Source organism: Doryrhamphus excisus, linkage group LG10, assembly GCF_037039965.1.
Source record: "Doryrhamphus excisus strain RoL-2023G ecotype Guam linkage group LG10, RoL_Dexc_Guam_v1.1, whole genome shotgun sequence".
Taxonomy (NCBI): Eukaryota; Metazoa; Chordata; class Actinopteri; order Syngnathiformes; family Syngnathidae; genus Doryrhamphus; species Doryrhamphus excisus.
The window spans coordinates 8,052,534-8,076,918 of record NC_136366.1 but is presented as its reverse complement, the minus strand read 5'-3'; the positions used below and the strand labels follow the sequence as shown (position 1 = coordinate 8,076,918).

Below are 24,385 nucleotides of genomic sequence, written 5' to 3'. Positions count from 1 at the left end.
CCACACAGAGATGGCCGAGGGTGGAATCGAACCCTGGTCTCCTCAAAACAGAAATAAAATGTAAAAAAAAAAGTCATACGTAGCTGTGCCATTCTTGGGAATCATCTCAAAAATAGGTTTGAGCTTGGATGGCCGAACCAATGCTCTCTGCAACATCTGCCGTTTGACGCCCCTGCACAATATTCACACATACTAACAAAAAAAGAGCGCTTGTCATCTTTTATTTCTCATTTCACCCATTACCAAGATTCCCCCACCAGTAAGAACAACATTGTCAGTGTTTTGGAAATATTACTTGTGCTTGTCGCTCCTCACTGCTTGCTGTTGGAGAGACCCTGCAGACGCTGATGCTCCTGCAGCCTGCATGTGAGGAACACATACTTTTTACTCTTTTAGCTCGGGACTGGCGTCTCTGCAGTCGTGGGTCAGGTTGCCGGGGCGCTCACCTGACGGCGTTAATCCTGATGAATCCCGAAGCGTCGCAGGGGTTGTAGTTTCCTTGCACATCCATACTACAGCAACAGAAGACGACAAGGAAAATGTTTGGGTGAAGAGCGGTAAACAGAAGAGACGTGAAGCCTCATTACCTGCTGGGATAACTGGATCGTTGATAAAGCGCTCTTTGGAAATAATGTGACTATTGATTCCTGATGCAACGCTCCGCTTTGGTGTCGTTTGCCCTCGATAAGTCGATATCGGGGACAATGTACAGATGCAGACGAACGAAGCACATAAAGATCTTCATAAAACAATCCTATCATATCAAGTCATGAGTTATGAGGCCCTAATTCATCAGAACATCTGTGGCTTTCTAAAAAGACGCTAAATCAATTCAACTTGTGTGCAGTGGAGTGCGGTGCGGTGTGCAAGTGTATTGTCAGGGCTCCTGAGTGAACGCGGCACAAAAGAGCATGTCTGCGCGCCCGTGTAATTACGGCAGTTTTCTACCTGCCGTGCTTAATACACTGCCTGGCGAAGTCCTCTCCTCAACGCGACGCCCGGTGTTCGCCTCTCGCTCCCATTCTTTGGGAGCACTTAGCCAAAGAGGAAATTGCCAACAAATGATAGGATAAACACGATAAAAAGAAAGTCTGACAACTAAATCATCAACTCTCAATACAAGGCTCCCTGCCTGGCACCTGAACGCCATTATGAGCGAGTGGCTTCAGAGAATATGGCAGCGTGTGTGTGTGTGTGTGTGCGTGCGCACGCGTGTATTGCTCTTAGAAACCCTGCAGTTTAATTGAGAGGCGAGCCGGCCGACAGCGAGGAGGGTGACATTTCCTTCTCAAATGGGTGCGGTGACAGGCTGTGTTACCACTGTGTTAAATGATGCCGTTTACTGTTGCCCACTGAGAGACGACGCCATGTCGGCAGGGGCTTGCGTGTGTGTGTGTGTGTGTGTGTGTGTGCGCTTCACACTATCCCACGGAATTGTATAATTCAAGGCAAGAAATGTGGGTGTGCCACATACAGCAGTTCTGCAGCCTCCATTAGTGAAGCATTATTACTGCCAATCAAAAGTCAAAAACATGACGAATCCGTCTTTGTTGACTTTTTATTTTTGCATGGGACATTTATAGTGTCCATCTGTTAGCGGGCCTCGGGACTACGCTGCGACGGTGAAACCCAACACCTCAGTCCGACCGATGAGGTTCAACATGAAGGCTGTGTTGCTAGCAGAAAGAGTGCAAAAGCATCATAGTGTAACGCTAATGTAAGCAACACATACTGTGCTACAATTGGGTGCTATTTAGGTGCTACAATTATGGCAAAATGTAGGCATTCTTGCGGTAAACTGTATTTTTTTGTAAGTATGTATCTTTTGTGGGAAAATACACTTCTAAATTGACAGTATTTGTTTTATTCATTCATTCATTCATTTTCTACCGCTTTTTCCTCACGAGAGTCGCGGGGGGTGCTGGAGCCTATGCCAGCTGTCTTCGGGCGAGAGGCGGGGTACACCCTGGACTGGTCGCCAGCCAATCACAGGGCACATATAGACAAACAACCATTCACACTCACATTCATACCTATGGACAATTTGGAGTGGCCAATTAACCTAGCATGTTTTTGGAATGTGGGAGGAAACCGGAGTACCCGGGGAGAACATGCAAACTCCACACAGAGATGGCCGAGGGTGGGAATTGAACCCTGTGAGGTCTGCGCGCTAACCACTAGACCGCCGTGCTGCCCTGTATTTGTTTTAGTTAATTGTAATTGAATTCTCTTTATTCATATTCTCTTCAGGGTGGCACGGCGGACGAGTGGTTAGCACGCAGACCTCACAGCTAGGAGACCAGGGTTCAAGTCCACCCTCGGCCATCTCTGTGTGGAGTTTGCATGTTCTCCCGGTGCATGCATGGATTTTCATCGGGTACTCTGGTTTCCTACCACATTCCAAAAACATGCTAGGTTAATTGGTGACTCCAAATTGTCCGTAGGTATGAATGTGAGTGTGAATGGTTGTTTGTCTATATGTGCCCTGTGATTGGCTGGCGACCAGTCCAGGGTGTAGCCCGCCTCTCGCCCGAAAACAGCTGGGATAGGCTCCAGCACCCCCGCGACCCTTGTGAGGAAAAAGCGGTAGAAAATGAATGAATGAATGACTATTCTCTTCAAATACCAGCAAAAGCAGCTTTACAATTACGGCATTCTTGCGGTAAACTGTAATTTTATGTATGTATGTATCTTTTGTGGAAAAATACACTTCTGAATTTCCACAAAGCATCGTACATTGACTTGTACTTGTGTGATTTCTTATTTTCATGTTTCAGAAGGATGAATTTATTTTTACACGCGTGTGACTGCTAAGAATTAAACAATTAGATGCACCCTCACATCAAGTTAATGAGTGTTTTTGTTGCTTTTAAAATGCTTTTAGAAACCTTGCCTGCACAGTTAATAATGTTTTTGATGGTGGAACTGATTTCTATTCGTTCCTGTGGGAAAAAAACCTGAAGAATGTGAACAAAAAGCGAGGTCAACCGGGCACCCCAAATGGATTTAGTCTGATCTTGGAGGTTCCGTTGTATTATACTGTATTACACTCTTCAGAACAAAATGTGCTCTTTGCAGCGCAAGAACCTAAATGTCAATCCACTTGAGGCGTGTTTCTTTGCACGGCTCTCTCTGACCTGCTTAACAAGCATGACACTTCACTTTGGTACTTTGGTACTTTTCCTCTTTAAAAGCAGCTCCCTCTCCTCTGACTCCAGGGTACAAGTGGAGTGTGTGTGGCTCAAGTGGAGATGGAGAGGCATATGGAGGGGTTTTTACTTTGGTCAGTGCTGAGCCTGCCTACGGGGCATCAGGGGTCAGCCTACTGAACAAACCCACTGTTAGCGTAGCTAAGAGGCCACAGGGCGCGGCAGAGGGGAGGGGTGGGGGTCGAGGGCCGCCCTCCAGGAACTGAGCTCGACACTTCTCTGATGTCTTTGTGCGAGCGGGGACCGTATAGTATGTTGATGGAGGTTGTAAAGCGAACTCTGGAAGAGCTGACCTGACAACGGGTGGGCTGGTGAATGGGTGGGAGGGCGGCACTGCGCCCAACTTTGGCCGATAAAAACACATCTGGCAACTTGTGAACAAGCACTGACAAAACAGTCCCTTCACCCCCTCCCATGCTCACCTGACCAGCTCCTCGTTATACAGCGACTTGGGTGACTCGCGTCCCAGGATGTAGACCTGACCCTTGAAGACGGACAGCTGCACTTTGCCCTCAATGTTCTCCTGGGACTTGGCGATGCAGTGTCGCACAAAATCAAACTCCGGACTGTACCAGAAACCTGAAGCGGGAGGGGACACAAAGACAAAACATGGCGTGACTAGGCGTGAGGCCTCCATGAAGAGGAAGGCATTGATTTGTATAATTTCCAAATAATATAAAATAGTTTTCTGGTGCATTTTGTACACGTTTAATGCTACTTTTTCCCAGTCCCTGACTAATAACATTGAACAGTGAAATGTTTTGCAGTTCCTCTTTGTTGACATGAACTTGTATGACAGCAGTGTAGTCCCATCAGCTGAGTTCTGAACGTCGTTCCGCTTAGTTGCAGGGGCCATTTCTGGTGGGGGTGTCGTACGACGTACTAAATCTTGAAGGTGATTGTCTACTTTCATCTGTTCTGTTGATTTTTATTCATATTCTCTTTAAACGCCACAACATAAACTTCAGCTTGACAGTATTTGTTAATTTAATTGTAATTTATTTCTCTTTATTCATATTCTCTTCAGGGCGGCACGGCGGTCGAGTGGTTAGCGCGCAGACCTCACAGCTAGGAGACCATAGTTCAATTCCACCCTCGGCCATCTCTGTGTGGAGTTTGCATGTTTTCCCCGTGCATGTGTGGGTTTTCTCCGGGTACTCCGGTTTCCTCCCACATTCCAAAAACATGCTAGGTTAATTGGAGACTCCAAATTGTCCGTAGGTATGAATGTGAGTGTGAATGGTTGTTTGTCTATATGTGCCCTGTGATTGGCTGGCCACCAGTCCAGGGTGTACCCCGCCTCTCGCCTGAAGACAGCTGGGATAGGCTCCAGCACCCCCGCGACCCTTGTGAGGAAAAAGCAGTAGAAAATGAATGAATGAATATTCTCTTCAAATACCAGCAAAAGCAGCTTTACAGATGCCACCCCAACTCTGGTTTGCTATTCCTCATAGTGAAGGTAATGGCCTTGGCATGAAGGAGAGGATGACGATGGTGTCTATTGTAGCGATTATCTATTGTGTTGTTCCTTCAACAACAAATTATGCATTCAAATTGTTGCTAGCTTCATCAGTAGATGGGAGGATGGTTTAGGTGGGGGGGGGCAGTAATCTTGGCCCCCCTTTCCGTGTCGGAGAGACAGATGGAGGAGTCTCGTGTCTGCATTTGTTTGAAGGTCCTGCAGCGCTCGGCAGGGGTCCTTCTCTGATCGGCACCCGACCTCCACCTCATCGTCTGCCCAAAGAGAAACCCCTCCCTTGTCAATTCGAGCCATTGGTCCATTTTTGTTTACCATATAACAATGATAGGATATGTGGAGGGTTTTAATGGAGACACAGGCCGCTTACATCACACACGTCATGATGCGTCTCTCAGCCGTCCAAATGTGTCCTGAACGTCTTTGTTTTAAAGGACAAGGATACAAAGTCTCTGGAGGGAAGTAAATGGAACACAGATGCGGGACAGGTGGGGTGTTAAAACGAGACACACACTCTTTCTGTGTGTTTAGTTATTAATGTTTAAATCCAGTGGGTTTAATCTCTGGCCTGCTTCTGAAGGTAACACCTTAATGAGTGTGTGTGTGTGTGTGTGTGTGTGTGTGTGTTTGCTTCCTGTCTCTGGAGGGTATAACTGAAGTGGCCGAGTGGTCAAGTCTCTAATGGTGCTGATCCTATTATGTGGATGAAGGTGCAGAGGAGACCGGAGACGGCGCAGAAGGGAGGATTAAGACACCTGAGCCACACGCAGGCGCACGTATCGAGCTGGATGGATGGATTGATTGGATGGATGGATTGGATGGCTGGAAAGAAATATCATTTCATATCTGAGGGACTTACCATTGTAGACCAGTTCGGAGAACTTGATGCCGAGCCCTTGCTTGATTCTCCGCACCTCTTTGTCCATCGTAAAGGTCTCGATGTCGAGATGGGCCTTCAGTAGGATTGTACCCCCCGGGGTTTCATATATCCCTGACAAACATATTTAGTGTAATTAGAATTGTACAAGCACACATCTCCAATATTATTAGGTATGTTTTGTCATCTGAAGGAGTTCCCACCCGAAGCTGAAGGCGGGGTTTTTCCACTTTATGTTATGACTTTTTGAAGTCACATGAAGTCTTTACTCGTGGAATGACTAATTATTTACGATATTTATTTAGTGTAATATTTCTTTTATTGATGTCATAACAATTTTATAGTCATATAACAGTTATATTCAGGGATAATGCCCTTCAGAATATAAAAGTAATCAAGTTTATGTCTTCTAATAATTTCCTGTAATATCATGACTCAGTATTTAATAACATTGTTCTCCAAACATCACAACTTTGTTGTAAAATTGTATTTCCTGTTCGACCGGATCATGATAGTATTTTTCCAATGTGGTCCGGGCACTCCAAATAATGCCAATTTACAGCAAGTTCCGTGGCTGTTGAACACAACACGCTGGCTTCTCTCAATTACAATGCAGCATCTCCATGAGTCATGTGACAGACAGGCCTCCGCACTTAAATATGGGCCAGTGTGTCCAGGCTAAATGACAGGGTAGGGGGGCCCCTGCCAGCCAGCAGCATGGACCAGGGCTCCGTCTATACCCTGCAATTTACCCCCTCCGGTCAGGGAGGGGCTGGGAAAAATCAAGTGGGTGACAGGAGAAATGAAGCTGTCGCTCAAACGTCAGCTCCGTTAAAAAGGAGGGAGGAGGGCGACTGGAGGAAAAATGGCTGAAATGTCATGTACGCTCGGTCCAAAACGACTGCTATGCTATTTAATCTCTCGCAGTCAAATCCGCACCGGTGCAAATCCTCCACCGCTGACCTGAAAACAGAGAAGCACTTACGGGCGTGCTGGCGGCCAGAAACAGAGCTTAGCCCCGGCTGCTAATTGTCCAAAGCCTCAAACGGTCGCTACCTGAGCTTTGACGGCTCGTGGCTTTTTGGTTTTTTGAGGGCACGTAGAGACATATCAGATAAATAAGTTAAAACCATGCCCCAAACTAAACTTAAAACGGCTTAACAGTGGAGGGAGGACAATGGGACGCTATCTTGGTAAGCTCCAATAGCGGCAGTTTAGTCAAGCTTAAGAAAACACCTCCAGTGCTTCTTTTTTTTAGGTTTTAATCTTTATAAAGTGACTGCAGGTATGCTAACCTGAAGGGGGACTATTTACCAAGCATCTAAGACCACCGGAGCCTACAGCAAACCTGCTTGCATAGTTGCGAGAAAGGATTCCCGGCCAAAAGCTAGAGTCCATCATCTTTCACTGTCATTCATTAGTGTACTTCCAGTATACATTTTATGCTTTAAAAAGCGCTTAAGAAGTTTGTGAGGCATGTTTAGGGCTGAAACCTGCATGGTGCTTCCATGCATTTAGCTTATTAGCTTCCCCGTGCACGTGTGACGCCGACTGAAAGACAGACGAGGAGTGTTCTGGAGCGGAATGCAATGCAATAATTACAACTTTTTTTTTCCCCACTGATCTAAAATAAGAGAAAAAACGTCAATGTCAAGCGAACAGGACAGCTTGGTGGGGGAGGAGTGAGCTGTGTGTCAAAAATAGCTATTTTTAACCGCGTCTCAATCACTCACGGTTGAAGCCATTTGCGGGGGGGGTCTCAGAACGTATCGCCACGCATCTACAGGGGTGTCCAAAGTGCGGTGACAAGAAAACAGCCAGTTCAACTGTGATTTTAAGTCAAAAATATTGATTAAAAAGTTGGAATCTATTGGGAAAAAATGTTGAAATCGCACAAGAGTAACGTCAACGAGGAAGAATAACATTTGAGTGGCATGAAGTTGAAATATTTGTTAAAAATACAGTTTTTAAAAGTCGGAATATTATCGAAAAAAAACAAAAATAAACAAAGTAAAAAGAAAATTAGGTTGCGGAGAATAAAGTGATATTTCCGAAAAGAAAATTCAAAAGAAGAAAATTTTAATTTAAAACAGCAGATGAGCAGTAGGGGAAAAAGACAAAATTTTACAAAATATTTAGTAAAATATAAAATATTTATTCTAACATAGGGAAAAAGTCAAAATTTTACAAGAGTAAATGCTTAATATTATGGGGGGAAAAAATATCATTTTAGTTGAATCATAATATTTTGAGAAATGGCTTTTTGTAAAATGAGGATAGGAGAAAAAAGTTACATTATGTCAAGATATAATGGAAATAAAGTCATAATATTACGAAAATAACATTTCCAAAAATTGTTTAACGGCGACCAATAATACCCTTTCCATTTTTCTGACCTATAAATGTTGTTAGAATGTTGTGTTCTCGTGTTAGACCACGCCAAAGTTTCGGATAATGAGGTCTGCGTGAAAGTGAGCCCTGAAAGAACACCGGCTTTCTGTGGCGTCATCGTGAGTCGGGGTTCCCGGGTACAAGCGGTTAGCTGTACAAGCTGAGCGGAACCAATCACAGCAGAGCGGTGTGGGTGGAATAAATTAAAACAGACCGTTACGGACATACAGCTGGAATAGGTGCAGATTCTGGAAGATCTAGAAATAGTCCACAATTCAACATAAAGGGCTGGAAAGGAGCCAAACAGGTTCCCTTTAAGAAGAAAGCATTTGGGAAAATGTTTTATATATAGTATATATATATATATATATATATATACACATACCGTATTTTCTGGACTATAAATAGCTCCGGAGTATAAGTCGCACAAGGCCAAAAATGCATAATTAGGTAGAAAAAAACATATATAAGTCGCATTTTTTGCACGTGATTTATTTTACAGGCTGCACGGCGATCGTGGTTAGCGCGCAGACCTCACAGCTAGGAGACCCGAGTTCAATCCCACCCTCTCTGTGTGGAGTTTGCATGTTCTCCTCCCACATTCCAAAAACATGCTAGGTTAATTGGCGACTCCAAATTGTCCATAGGTATGAATGTGAGTGTGAATGGTTGTTTGTCTATATGTGCCCTGTGATTGGCTGGCGACCAGTCCAGGGTGGACCCCGCCTCTCGCCCGAAGACCGCTGGGATAGGCTCCCGCACCCCCGCGACCCTTGTGAGGATAAGCAGTAGAAAATGAATGAATATATATATATATATATATGTGTGTGTGTGTGTATTCAGGCAGCCAATGTCAGAGGTCAGACAGTGCAGTGACAGGCTGATTATTTTGTAGGTACATCTTTTGCTGAGACAAATTTCAGCCCTCCCCAACACATAATAAATATGACCAGAGAGAAAAATAAGTATGCGCTTCAATCCCGACCCATCATCCATCATCCATTGTGCCATTCTATAGGAGACTGCTGTGTGCAGTCGGTGGGAGTGACTCAAGCACCCGGACACCTTGCGCTACACCTCTTCCTATTGCTTCTTTTGTTCAGGTGACGCTCGGGAGAAAAGTGGGGCTTTCCGATTTTCCAATTTCTACCTGCCAACGTTGAATGGTGACCGGTCAAAGAGTGTCGTGGGTGGAAAGGTGTGTGTGTGGCTACTGCAGCTCCTAATTGGTTACGGTAATGCATGTGGCGGCTAAAAAAAAAAAAGTGTGAAGTTGTTTGTCACAAGCAGAGATGAAATGACAACAGATTGCACATGTGATGGACAGATGTTGTGCATCCTGTGGAGCGGCTGGGCTGCTATTTTGTACACAGACAAATGTTTTTTTTTCTTCCCTTCTGCACGGTTTCGGCGGATCTATCATTCCAAGTCAAGCGGAGGAAAACACTTCCACTTGCAGACACTCAAAGCGCTCATGTAAAATAACTGCAAATTGCATAAAAGCTCTCCATCCTGAAAGGAAGGCTTATGAATAGAAGAAACATTTCAATATCATGACTGATTTCAGGCTAAGAGCAAACAGAGACGTGAGGGGAGTGAAAAGGAAGTTTAAAAAAAAAAAAAAACTCCATATGAATGTGACAGCATCATTTCTTACCTCGGGACTTCATGCCGATGAAACGGTTCTCAACGATGTCGATGCGACCCACGCCGTGCTTTCCTCTACGACAGTCAGTCAGTTTTGTCATGACATTTATTCGGCATAAACAACAAGGCCGATTGAGTTAGACGTCTTTTACAAGGTTTTCCAGCAGTGGCAATGTACATTTCATTCATCACATTAAACATTCTTATATTAGAAATAAATTCAGATATATAATATCATTTGTGTGTACACTAGAATTAAATAACCAATTCACAATAATATAAAGCAAAAGAGAAAAATGGCTTACCCGATCTCATTGAGCAAGATAAATATATCCAAAGCATTGTCCTTGGATATTCCTTGCGTCACACTGTCCACCTTCACTGGGATTCCTGCAGAAAATGAAATAAACATTTTTATTGTGACAATACATTTTTTATATATTATATATAATCTATAAATGTAGAGTGCTTAGAACTGTGCAGTAACCACTCTTCCACCATGCAGCCCACTTCAGTCTATTCAATGAAAAAGACAATACTTGCACGCCTTATTTCTATAGTTTTTATATATACACACATACATATATATGTATATGTATATATGTATATATGTATGTATATATATATGTATATGTGAAAAAAACAAAAATATATGGAAAATTATGTGTGTACATATATATATAATTATGTATATATATACACATATATACATTTTTATACATATACAATTTTTTCCATATATTTTTCATTTTTTCCATATATATGTGTATATATACACATACATATATATCCACACATATATACACATATATATACACACACACACATATACATATACATATACATATACACACACACACATATATATATATATATATCAATACTGACAATCAAGTCATCAGATTTTTCAAAATCAAAAATGTAATATATTAATTAATAATAATCCTATTTTAAGATGAAATAATCAATGTATAATAATAATAAATAATAATAATAATAATAATAATAATAATAATAATAATATAAATAATATATGTTTATGTCCTCCAGCATTGTGGATAAAAATCAAAATAAAGCACATCCACTGACAAGTATTCATGAACAGTCACACTGAAATCAATAATGGTCAACTCAAAGTGAAAGGCATCACAAAAGGAGGCCAAAAGAATGGCTAATAAATTCAAAGGCTCAACGCATGTGAAAAGTGTGAAATTGCAGGGCGGCCTTAACCTAATTCAATTAAACACACAGCTTTGTTAGCCTCTGCGCTCTCTGTAGTAGCTAACATTTCTCTTTTTGGTCCCAAGTGGAGGAGACCAAACTCATTGCAGTCTTCCTATATCACCGTCATCGTGATGTGCAACTCACACTTTCTTTTTCGGGAGGGGAGCGGGAGGGGGCAGGAGACACCCACATTCACTTTGCTCACTTAAACCAAGCGTGCATCCATCACTGTCATCAACCTGCTTAATCGTGATCTTTAATGAGCGACGTGGGCCAAAGGTGGAGGAGAGGAAACAAATGGCGCTGAGGGTGAAAAGGAGTGTTCGTCCACCATTTTAGGAAGGGAGAATAAATATGGCTGCTGTTTAAATAAAAGTGACACGTGAAGGACTTGACAAATTTTCTCAGACAAGAGCTTTTGTTGGCCGGGCCATTCTCATATGGCAGGAATCCGGCTGAAGAAAGTCCAAAGTGCATTGAAGAGCGTTGCGCGGTCGGTGTATTATGGAGGCCGCGCCTCTCTCGGGCGGCTAATAATTAGATTAAAAGTTCAAATAAATTAAAAGTGGCTGAACGTGGGCGTGAAGAGGTTTGGCCGCTCTCTTTTTCTCACTCTCTCCATCATTCGGGGCTCTCACATCATTCACCGGGGGCTCTTTTTCTGCTCGTGAGCCTTTTCTTCAGGTTTGTGGCCGCCTAACAGTGCAGACAATGGGAGCGCAGACACAGTTGTAGGAAAAATTACTGCTTTACATTTTTCCTCTGTCTCTCTTTCCTCTCCACTTCTTTGGGATGAAAGGAGGGAGGGATGATTTTCTATCCCCCCCTACCCAAAAAAATAAAAGCATAGTGGAATAGAAAAAAGGTTCCTGTTGTTAAAATATTCTTTTTTAATCAGTGAGAAAATTTGGTGAGAAAAAGCAGGGATGAAAAGGTGGGAGGGGGGAATGAAGTGAAAACATTCTTGTGCTGATCTTGTGCTCAGAGGGAGGACCGGGCTCGGGCCTTTGTGTGGACAACTAAAACAGCTTTTGTCACAGGGTCGCTCAATAAAAGGCAAAGAGAATATGTGTGAAAACGGGCGCACACAGGCCCGAGGAGCCTCCAAAAAAACCAGGCAAGGAGAGCTTTTTACTACCCCGCTCTGCTTTAGTAAAGCCGAGCTCATCTCCGGCTCCACTGATTTATGCTGCCTAATTGCCATTTTATGCTGCGTTCACACTTGTCATGTTTGCTTGGGCTACCACTGGCTCTCGTGTGTTTGCCCTGCGAGTACGCTTCTTTGGCCAAGTCTGAACGCTGTCGTACAAACGCAGTCAACATCGCTTCACAGGTAGATTTCTGCTGTGGTTCAGATCTCTTCAGCTTAAAGGGGAACTGCACTTTTGGGGGAATCAGTACTTATGTGAAATGAATATATGTTTCTCTCCCTTTTCTGTGCTTTGTAACACCAGAAAAGTAGTTAATATGAGCTAGCTAACAAGCACGGCATTGGGACACACTTATTTTTGACTATATTCATTCATTTTTACTGCTTATTCTCACAAGGGCTGCTGGAGCCTATCCCAGTTTTCTTCAGGCGAGAGGCAGGGTACACCCTGGACTGGTGGCCAGCCAATCACAGGGCACATATAGACAAACAACCATTCACACTCACATTCATACCTATGGACAATTCGGAGTCGCCAATTAACCTAGCGTGTTTTTGGAATGTGGGAGGAAACCGGAGTACCCGGAGAAAACCCACGCATGCACGGGGAGAACATGCAAACTCCACACAGAAATGGCAGAGGGAGGGATTGAACCTGCTGTGAGGTCTGCACGCTAACCACTTGGCCACCGTGCAGCCTTAAAGTAATACTATTATGAGAAAAACAAACAAATGTAGTTGAACTCATTCATTCATTCATTTTCTACCGCTTTTTCTATTTTTTATTTTTATTCCGGACCAAAAACACACCCCAAGTTAGGTTTTAGTCATCTTCTTCCGTGGGGCCCGTACGATAATGGGCTGTAGTGTCCCTGGACCCCCCCTGACGTCCCTGCTCTTCAGCCCCCACTAGAGGATGAAGGGACATCTGTGCTATTTGCCCCAGGCTGGGATGTTCCTCGCCGTTTTCTCTTTGCACAAACATGCGACACTTACCACTATTCAGGCTGCATTATCTAATGATGAGCTTCTCTGCAGGGACCCCTCGGGGTCCCCGTGTATTAGCGCGACTTCCGGCTTGTGCCTGTGCCCCGGAGCCAACGCATGGCAGGTTCAGAGTAAGTAAAGTTGAGGATATTAAGTCTGGGTGGTCAGCGGTGATAAAGCGGCCAAAGTGAGGAGGGGGTGTGTTTGAGGGGGGGAGCGGGTTGGTGTCGGAGAACTAGCCCTGCGGTGACAGCGGCCAATGCTAAGTAGCGAGAGTGGCTGACAGGGTGAACAATACTAATGATTTTTAGTCGCCACTTGCAAACTAATAGCATGGTCCCATCGAGTGTTTAAAAGCCTTTAGGAGTCAAATTCACTTCATTACGTTCACTTGCACAATCCATGGTGAACCAACACAAAAGTTGCATCAATTAATTCCACCTTTCAGATCATAAAAATGCTCCTTTTTTATTGACTATACTTAGTTATTCTAGTTACAGACTAATAAAATAGAAATATATGTTTGTAGATGACCACAATGCATCCCTCTGGGATATTATCCATGCAGTCAGAAATGACTGTGAATGGTGTCTATGTGCTATGCTACGTCTACGTATATGTGCCCTGTGATTGGCTGGCCACCAGTCCAGGGTGGACCCCGCCTCTTGCCTGAAGACAGCTGGGATAGGCTCCAGCACCCCTGTGACCCTCGTGAGGATAAGTGGTAGAAAATGAATGTTATGAAAAACAAATAAAGTTTTAATTTAGGGGAAATTAGGATGTGGGAAAGGCTGTGAAAAGTCAAAATAGAGAAAAAGTCATCATTATGAGGTAATTCTTTATAATAAATAATATAAAGTAATAAATAAAAACAAATAATAATAATAATAAATTTATTATATATTATTATTATATATAATTTATTATACAAATAATAACATAAATAAAATAAAAATATTACCAAAAAATTGTATTGTAAAGAGAAAAGGTCTCAATTTTATGAGACTAAACTATGAAAATATGACGTTATTTTAGTACCATGGTGTGAAAAAATTAGGACACCTCATAGGGACTGTATACGAGTGACATTATTTTCTCCCAGTCTGAAAAAAAAACATTTACACACGCAACAGGTGTAATCAGAGGTTTTTGTAATCAGAGGTCACTCACACACTCTCTTTTCTAAAAATTGCAGAAAGCGATGCCATTTTGGCTAACGCTCTAACAGTGCCAATCAACACGGAGCATGACCGTGGTATAGACACGGGGCGTTACCACATCGTCACAATACATCACGTAGCCCACAAACCGTTCTTGAACTCCAGCTCCAGCACATCGGGGGTGGGGGGAGAAACTTCCGGGCTCTTGGTCATGAGATAGAGGTTGGCTGGAGCGTGGTTCTGGAAAACAACAAGAAAAAGTCACTCCTCTCGCTTTAGCTGGACCTCATCACAGAAAATATGTGACATCGTTTGACAGGCGGCCTGGCAGAAGAAAAGAGAGGATGAGGCGTGAATGAGTTGAGTGGAGCGAGGACAAAAAATAAATCAATCATTCATTTTTTTTCCCCACACTGAGAAAGAGAAAAGAGTCATTCCTGTAGTGACAATAGGAGCAATGTGGGTAATTCAGTGGAAAGTATGAAATATATTTTAAGGACTGAGACCTCCTGAAGTACATTTTCGTTCATTCATCAGGTTCAAATTCACTTCTTCTCTTTTATTGAGTTGTCTTAGCGAGCTCGGCTATTTGATCCTGGTGCACAGAGCAAAGGTGGGCATAAATCCCACATACAGACTCTAAAATTTAAATTTTTCCAGTAAGATTTATGGAGAGTGGGGATTTCAATTCCACTTGTGTTGGTCTGCATCTCCTTTTGTCTCTTGACATTCGTCTCCGCTTTCAATTTCCAGGCTTTTACTTTCAAAGCGCACACCTAAAATGCACTACCTGGCTGACAGATATTTGTTTTCCCAGTTGTCAGTGTCTCGCTGACGTGGCGTCCCTTCCGCCAACAATTACGCAGCGGCAAGATGAGGCCGAGGCCTTTTCCTGAGCTGTGGCAAATTGCAGGGGTGCTATGCAGAATAACTGAGTGCATTTAAATGACAAGCTTTACCAGACAAGGAATCGTACAATAACTAATCGGCGTGAAGCGAAAATGAGCAAATGCGCAAAATCTCTTTACATTTCTTTTAACTAAACGGCAAAATTGTCCTCGTCCTGTCCTCTCTGGTATTTTCTGCATCGGTACCCTGAAAGATGCCAAATGAGAGCGAACGGGAGACGGGTGAAGGGCTAATGTAAAAAGCCCTTTGATGGACGGCAAATTAAATACTGGAGCGTAGTGAAAGGGGAAGGAAGGTTTTTCATTTGTCTATACGTTGTCATGAATCTAGCTACAACTTGCTTTGTTTAATTATCCTTAAATTTCGATGCCCCGTTGAAAATGCTCATTTACCTTCAGCTACTCTTTCAATTCCGGCTTATGTGATTGTTGTTAGCAACTGAGACACTAAGTGGTTGATGCTTGTTGTTCAGTGGAGAGTAAAGGCTTTATTCCACTTATCCTCCACTCTGGTCTCCTTCTCAATCACATCTCCACATTTGGTGACCCTCGACGTGAGTAATATTATGGACTGACAGCAGCACGGCTGTCCCGAAGTGGCTCGATGCTAACGCCTGTGCTATGTATGCTGGGCATATGGCAGGCCCGGTTTCGACTACCAGGAATAACGCAGGATTTGACTTCTTATAGTATTTCTATTGTTGTTATTATAACTTGCCTTTAAAGATGAAAGGTCTGTTCCTGGTCTCTTATTTTATAAAATACAGTAAAGTCTCGTTATATCGATATTCTCGGGAGTCGATAAAAGTCGATAAAAATACCGATATAACCGGACTATCCATATATCCGATCCTGCGCCCAACTGCATTAAAAGTGGGCAATAATGCACTCGACATTGTTCTATAGTATAGAACAATGTCGAGCAGCTTAAATCAATCTTTGCTTAAGGATTTCAATACCAAAAAAGAACACGGCGAACGGCTGCTTCTAGTCAACTTTATTTTTCACACTTCCACCACCAGAGCACAGCACACACACCGATTCCCGCACTTCCTGGTTCACAGGTCATGCTCAACCCGCCCCACATAGCTGGCCAAACACATGCCTGCAACAGAAGAACCAACTGCGTTCGTGGTTTCTCTCGTGTGTATAGATTCTATACAGGCATGTGTTTGGCCAGCTATGTGGGGCGGGTTGACCAAATTGGCTGGCGGGAGATGAAAAGGGCATCGTAGTAACCGGATTATCGTAGTAACCGGATTATCATAATAACCGGGTATCGTACTAACGGAACTAATTATATCATAAAAGACTAGAAATTTTCCAGGAAATGAAAATAGTATCGTAATAAGTAGTAATTCGTTATAACCGATATCGATATAACGAGACTTTACTATACATGTTTTTTTTTTCTTCTTCATTGTGCATTTTTGGCTGGTGCGACTTATACTCTTGAGTGACAAATTGGCTATATTGGGTATTCTTATTGGATAGGAATATTTTAGTGGTTAAAAGTTGACTGTGTTGCAGTGGGAGTAAATATTAAGGATCTTTTAAGGGTTAGGTTTGACTTGCGGGATGCACAAACTACACAATGTGGAAAGTGTTTTCTGCTAAAAAGCAACAAAAACAACATCTGAAAATATTAAAATTCATGCGCACTACAAAACTTATGGGTCGCTGGATAGAAAAGAAGTGAGGGAATGGGCTTGCTGCCAGTGTTTGAAGATCAATGCATTTCAAATGAAACCCCCTGCAGGTGGACCTGTCCCAAAGTCGTGGCCCAAAAAGAGAAGGGAGTCTGTGTGTGTGTGTGGCGGGGGGGTAAAGGTAGCGACAGAGAAGGTGGTGGGAGTGGGGGGCAGCGGGTATTGGTGGCAAATGGTGCGTGAAGCACACCATCATGTAGCACAGAGCAACTCCTTTGGCAGTCTTTGCCTGGGCCATATTGTTGTGCTAAACGAGGCCCGTGAAGCCTGACGCATGAACTTAAAGCAAGTAAATTTCTATCTTTCCACATATTACTTGCCTCATTGGTTTTCAATCGAAGCCAACGGGGCCTAAAAGAGGCAGAGGTGGCAGGGAGGGAAGAGAAAAGAGAGAGGGGAGCGCAGTGGAAAAACATCCTTGGTGCAATGGCTCGGAAATGACGCTTAAATCACCGTGTTTGGAGTTGCGCTTTAAAATGCAAACATGGCAAACTGGGACAAAAAAAATATCACAGGAGAGATGTTGGCTTGGGTATCAATAAACACAACGGACCAATGCATGGAAGTTTGGATGGACTAAAACATCTTTCAGTAGCATATTAAACCAACTAAAAGATTACTTTTTTTTGTTTTTACCTCTAACCATTATCTTATTATCAACTTTTGAGACACTTCGGAAGCGACAGGAAGAAAAGCTCCTAGTCTACAGTGATGCAGACGGCATCAACCCGTGGTGGTCAAGCAACCTTATGGAGTCTGGGCTTGTTCTTCGAGAAGCTCTGTCATCTGGGAGGAACTGGGAGTCGAGATGCTGCGACTTGCCACATCAGCTGACTCAGGCATCTGGTTGGGATGGCTCCAGGACGCCTCCCTGGGGAGGTGTTCGGGGCCCGTCCGACCAGCAGGAGGCCTCGAGAAGATTCAGGAGGGACTACAGTATGTCTCCCGCTGCGTGATGACTTTGCATCAAAATGAACGAGATTAGCATTAAAACTTGTCTTGTTGTTTATATACACGCAGCTAAGTATTACAAGGCATACAGAGCACGCCCGAGGCAAGCAAGCGCACGGGCCAAACTTTGACCTCTGTGCTTCAAAGCACGCATTCACGTGCAAACTTACACCTACAAACCCCGCTTCCTTCGCCTGCAGGCGGGACTTCTTTCCCTCCATTTATCTTTCACGCGAGCCCACCAAACGACTTTCCACTTCCTCAGCGTCACGCTTCCTTTACTTGCGGCGAGCGGTGGTCCGTCCACTTCCCCATCACGGAGAACAAAGCATGTCACAGATAGAGGCTATAATTAAGAGGGAGCTGATGTTTTTAATGACTCGGACGAGTGTCAGGCTGCCTGAGGGTGGTCCGCCCCGACCGCTCGAGTGTGGAAATGCAGCCAGGACAAGACGAGAGGATGACATCATTTAAGTCAAGTCGTCTTTGTAGGCTTTATAGAAACTATTGGAAACAACTTGTGGGATGTTGGAATATCTCCGGTCCTAAGTATTCACGCAGCTCCAAAATGAGGAAAGGGGTCACGGAGGTTAGAGGGCAATCGCGCTTACATGCTCCCATGTTATCAGGAAAGATTGTGTGTTTTCAAATCGCAGAGAAACCTGAACTCTGCTGGCTCTTATCTAGAGGAGAACACATGAGCGACCATTTGGACCATTTCCTCATCTGGCTGTGGCGGCCAGCGGGAAGTTAGGGGGGGGTTATTGTGCCACAGGTGAGTGGAGGAAGGCGGTGCCTTTAGGGCTGTAACTTTAGGAGACAGGGATACGTGGGACAAAATGACCCCTTCCGATGACCTTTGGGTCAATCGGGTCTGTCCGACTTAAATCTGTGCTTATTTGACGGAAACCTCAATTAGAATACTTTAATTACTTACTTCAATAAATAGCATTCCTGTGTATTGGCTCAACTTTTATTCAAGTATTTATTCCCAAGGGACAATAATGAATCTTGGATAAATATTTTAGAGTAGCGTATAGCAGTAAATATATTTACTATCAACACACAACCATTATTGTGGCAACACAGGTCATTAGCCAGGTGATTGTGTGGCATGGCGTGGTCATGAAATGGCTGCTGAAATGCAAAGGTTGTGCTAATTTTTGTGAGTATTATTATTTTTTACTTTTTTTTTTTTTTCAATTGGAGAACAGATAAAAACGCTGCCGAGTAAACTGCATGAACTGCTAACCCACGTATCAAAATCAAGTGTGAACACAGCTGATAATGGCCTAGGGTAATGCATTCAAATCCTTTGGACCCGCTTGCCATAAATATTTCATTGTATTTAATGCCATTAATTGACATTGGCATAAGTGGTCCGACACAAACCCCCTTGAATGGAAATGACCATATGATCATATATCGCTACGCTATTGAGCTCCTCGTGAGTGTAGCGGATGGGGTGGGAAAGGGACGATGAGGTCTGAGTTACAGGGCATCGCCACTACAGCAGTGCGGTACCCTTCGTCGCTCCGTGACACCCCGTCCACTACAGAGGGGGGGTGGGACTCATCTGTCTGGGCGCGCTGTCTTTGTACTTTACTGTTACTGGTGACATTTTGGTGTCACGGTGTCATGGTGAAATGGCTCCCCTCCCACGTCGCAGCCCGCGGCGGCGCAAACACCAGCGGAACAATGAGGGTCCCGAGGAGTTTGGAGGCTGGAACTCAGGAGGCCCCAGCTGGGCGCAATGCCCTAACCCTTCCACCCACCCCCGCCTCCTTCTTCTCCGGCTCCCATGAAATCGGGAATTAGTCGAAGCGTTGCTGACGACAAGTCAGTGTCTGTGTGTCCCTGGCTCTTCCCAGGGCCCGGCGAGGACCCCGGGTGAGGGGAGAGACACATATACAGACGTAGCCGTCGAGATGGGAGGCTTGCGGGTCACCGGGGGCAACCTGTATGTACTGCTTTGACCTCTGACCCCTGGCAAAAATCACACTCATCGGTTGTTTGTCTGTGATGGCACTTGCGTGGGTGGGAATATGGCGAGTTACTCTTACGGTCACACCAAGCGAAGTCTATTTTAATATGCGACAATTCTGGCATCACGTCAAAATTCACCTTCTGCTGGCATCCATTCTTTAGAAATCTGCATGTTTAGTACAATTAAACAACTTGTTGCTGTTTTACAATCACAAACACACATTTTATTGACCTTTTGTAATGTTTGATATGTTTGTGTATGATAGCAATGTGTCCTTACTTTGGGGTTCTCCAGGATGCCAGATTCATAACTGTTGATGAAAATAGATTTAATTAAAATAGACTTAATTAATAGACTTAAAAATATTGAGACTCAAGCCTCAATATGGCACACACACCAAGATGTGTCGTATCAGCTCACCTTATGTGCATGAGGTTGGCATCCATGCTCCACGGTGCCCGAGGAGTGACGGGTACAGGGATGCCGTTTTTCTACAGAGAGGATGCTCAGTTGAATGGCACAGTTGTCTCCAAACAAGTAGTTTAGGCTGCGCTGTGCTAATGATAGCGGTTGGCTTCACTACTGAATGTTTGTTTTTGTAAATATACAGTATATGGTTCCAGTCTGTACAACAAACAAACTAGAAACACAGCATTTGTTGAGGTACCGTTCCTCAAGCAGGGCAGCCAAGTGCGCCCTCTACCGGACAAACTGTTGAATGACAACAATCTGGAGTCCAGCTTACCTGTGCATATTCCATTAGGTCTGTTCTCCCCCGGAAGCGTTTGTAGAACTCCGGGATCCTCCAGGGTGCGATAATCTGAATGGCACACATCAACATGTGGTTGAGTGTGAGATTATTTGGGGCCTCTTGCCTTCTGACGTCACACGAACTCACCGTAATCTCAGGGTAGAGGGCATAGAATGCCAGCTCAAAACGTATCTGGTCATTTCCCTGTTAAGAAAATACAAAATGGTGAGTGAACGTCAGTGGCCTGTGTTTATACATGAATTGAAAGTACAAAATTGAACTTAGATTAGCAGTAAGGCAAACTAATTTGATGAAATGAGGGTCAATTGTGATAAAAAAGGGTAGATTTCCCACTAGAGTATTGTAGTATTTTGTTTCAGCTACTGGTTAATCTGAAACCATGTAAACACACATTCTATGACAGTACAGCAGAACCTCTGAGTTAAACCTAAACCAGTGGTTGACTTTACTTTAACGTTCTTCTGTGACTCCTTTAGGTCAGACAGCAAACCTGACTGAGCTGTAAGTGGCAATGACATCATGTCTGTAATGTTTAAGCATTGCCAAGTTAGGTTCAGCTTTTTGCTTCTTTGGTTTCCATCCTGCTGTGCCTGCCAGAAGACCTATGGCGCCCTCTAAAGGGAAATACAGCTCATATGAAAAACGTTGCTTTAGACCTGGGTGTCCAAAGTACAATCTGGGGACCATTTACGGCACGCAGCTGTTTTTTTATGGTCCACAACACGTTGTAGAAACACAAATAAACAAGAAAACTGAAAAAAAAGAACAGTATAAAACAGTACAACAGTTCAGAACAGTCTTCCTATATCAAAATGGGTAGATTTAAAAAAAGTAAAAGTGGCCACCGCATCCTTTGGGTTTCCATATTCGACCCTCTGCTTTAAGACTCAGTTGTTTATTGTTCTTCAAAGACATATTTTCCACCAAATTTGAGCCTAATTCAAACGTTACCTTGTTAAACTTAAGGCAGGGTCGAATACAAAAACACTGACAAATCCCAGGGCACTTGAATTAACCTAATCAAACATACGAAACCAATAACTGTTTAGTACATCAACAAAAAACACCAACATCCAATTTAATGTGCGCCAAAGTAAATAGTCATTACAATTACAGTTGTTACAGTTGTACTTTTCCTTATAACCTGGAATGACAACCGTTTTCTCATCATTTATTGGCATTCGTGTCCGGGATGTAGTCATAATAGTCTTTTTCATTAGAATTCATGTATTGGTGACCAAAAATGTACAAAACAAATGCATTTGCACCACAGAGGCAAAGTGGAAAGAGCGATGAATAGCTAGCGTACCTTCCCTGTGGCGCCGTGGGACACATACTGGGCTCCCTCCCGCCGTGCAATCTCAATCTGGCGCCGGGCGATGCAGGGCCGAGCGAGCGCCGTGCCCAGCAAGTATCGGTCCTCGTAGATGGCGTTGGCCTGAACAGCGGGCAGGATGAAGTCTTCCACAAACTCCGTGCGAAGGTCTTCAACAAAAACCTGCACGAGAAAAGCAGCGGGAAGGCGATGATGTCTGTTTATGCTTTTAATACTTCTGTTGTGGTTTTTATATCCAGCATACCTTTTTAGCACCTAGGCTTTCTGCCTTTTTGCGAGCGGCTTCAAAATCCTCATCCTGTCCAATATTGGCCTGCACAGACAAATATATGATGACACATTATGATGTATATGATGATTTAAAAGTACTTATTGCTGTGGTGGAGTACACATAAAATAAAAAAAATGCACTTTACTAGTATATATAGTATAGCACACAGCTGTAGGAGAGACAAAAACATGAACAACAAATGTTTAGAAATGCTAATTAACAAAAAATTCTTATTTCACAAGCAAGACAGCTTATATATAAATTTGGGAGTGGCCTTTAATTGTTGACCCCTAAGGCCCCCCACCAATAGTCATGCTGTCTATTGAGGATTTTAATAAGCCACCCATGCCGGGTGGATAGCTTATCTATCGTCTAAAGGTTTTACATCGTTGAGTACAGTTAATGAAAGATGTCCTCCCACAATGTTGTACAATCTTGCTTGTTGTACACATTTGAAGTCCCCCCCCCCCCTCCTCCACCTGCAAAATCCTGCTAGCCGTGCAGTGGCATTATTGTGGAGTTAAGTGCTATTGTCGTGCTGACAAATGAGTCGCACACAGGGGCGTATTTAGTCATTTGGGGGCCCAAGGCAAATCTAGTCCCTGGGGCCCTCCACAGCCTTTTTAAAAAAATATTTTTCCAAAATGTGAGTATATAATTTAGGCTACTTTTTTCCCCTGCTTTTGAAATCTGTTAGCGCTTTAAGACTTGCGTCTTTGTGATGAAAAATGTCACTCTCTGCTTCATCTACTGCATTCTACTCAGGTGACGCTGACATTAGCTGGTACGGCTGTCTTCGCATCTCCGCATGTTGTGACTGTGAAAAACTCTGTTTTCTATTCGCCTTCTCTTAACTCACCGCCGACAAGTTTGTTTCACTCATAAAATAGCAGATCATTCCTTCCTGATGCTGTGCGACTTTTTAACACAACACAGGGGGAGTGGTAAAGAACACACACAGGACTGAATGCATCACCTTATTGTGTATTATTGCACTACAGATTGAAGTGAATGTCTCTTGAAGTATCCATGTAGTATCTATGAAATGGTAAGTGCGTTCCTGGCCGTAAACAGCATCAGCAGCGTGCCAAGATAAATAAATAAAATTCCTTTGGTAAACTCACCATGTAAGCTATAACATCATAGCCCTGCTCCTTGAGCCAAACTAGAATACAGGAAGTGTCCAGTCCACCGCTGTAGGCCAGGACCACTGTACTTTTAGACATAATGACGTCTCCTAGCAACACAGAGAAAAGACATAAGTTAGGCAGTCAATATATAACTCACACGTACCAGGGGTTTCTTTGGTATTCAAGAGCAATGTCCAGTCTATTCCAGCACCAAAGAAGCAGACATTTGCACTAACCTATGCATAAAACCGCAAACACATGTGGTTTAAAAAAAAGGTATTCCTTGTGAATTTCAAGCAATTGGCAGAAATTCGCACACAAATGAGCCATTAAAATTGTAGCATGTGTATACGTTTATTATTAACTGTTAAGCTGTCCGAATATGATCTAAAAGTTGTCAAATACGCAATAAAAATAATAATATAAACGCACAAAACAGGAGGCTGGCTAACAGCCAATTATATGCGTTTAGCCATACCAGCAGTAATGTATAGTGACGTCGCCGCGAAATGCATCATGGTCCAATTTAAAGCATGCACGGTAATTAATAGCTGCTTAGCCCGCTCCTGTAAACTTACATTTAAATCAAAGAAATGTTAACATCTACTTACGAAACTTGCCAAAATGGCTGCTGCTGTGGGAGAGAACGCTTAATGAAATGTCAGCTTGGCGCTCGGGAGAGTAAACGGCAACTACAGCGCTTCCTGTAATCGCTGCAACCTTATTGGTGCTTTGCATGTGACGTCAACTCTTGTATTTTTGTTTTTGTGTGGATTTCAATAAAGTTTAAGGATTTAAAAAATAACCCCCAAAAGTCCGTATTGCCTAAATTCGTAACATGACTTTATCTAACCAAATATTCTGCTGTAAAAAAAATAAATCACTGTCTGTTAATGTTGGCCATTCACAAAGCACCACAGGACCTATTAATACACATGAAAAATGTAGCTAAATAAACAATATCACACTATAACTATACAATATTGCTCACTTTTGTCTCTCAGTGTCAAAGACTACATGCATATTCATGATCGATTGTGCAAATTAGATTTGAAATAACTAAAAAAACATAAGGGTTTTATAATTTTGGGGTGGAGAAATAGTCATTTTGGAACAGCATGGGAAGACTAATTTGATTTTAGCATTAACATGTATTTGTTAAAGAGCAACTACTTTAAAAATATGAAAACAATGTTTTA

The 24,385-nt window shown here is 43.2% G+C and overlaps 1 protein-coding gene across 3 annotated transcripts; it reads right to left on the bottom strand.

The window, feature by feature from the left end:
• ass1 (argininosuccinate synthase 1) lies at nucleotides 1–23,907 on the bottom strand. 3 transcript variants are annotated; one of them, XM_058064457.2, is made up of 15 exons: nucleotides 23,665–23,719; nucleotides 23,181–23,293; nucleotides 22,030–22,098; nucleotides 21,759–21,947; nucleotides 20,576–20,632; nucleotides 20,423–20,497; nucleotides 20,098–20,168; nucleotides 19,957–19,987; nucleotides 14,272–14,362; nucleotides 9,907–9,991; nucleotides 9,612–9,676; nucleotides 5,546–5,677; nucleotides 3,632–3,788; nucleotides 447–512; nucleotides 1–360 (listed from the first exon to the last, which is right to left on the bottom strand). In XM_058064457.2, exons 1-15 carry the CDS (start codon nucleotides 23,702–23,704, stop codon nucleotides 312–314), a joined length of 1,290 nt encoding a protein of 429 aa, XP_057920440.2. In that variant the 5' UTR covers nucleotides 23,705–23,719; the 3' UTR covers nucleotides 1–311. The 3 variants fall into 3 exon arrangements, with proteins under 3 accessions (XP_057920440.2, XP_057920442.2, XP_057920441.2); XM_058064459.2 differs by lacking the exon at nucleotides 23,665–23,719 and adding an exon at nucleotides 23,423–23,613 and having other exon boundaries at nucleotides 8–360; XM_058064458.2 differs by lacking the exon at nucleotides 23,665–23,719 and adding an exon at nucleotides 23,798–23,907 and having other exon boundaries at nucleotides 12–360.
• Nucleotides 23,908–24,385: the final 478 nt, after the last annotated feature.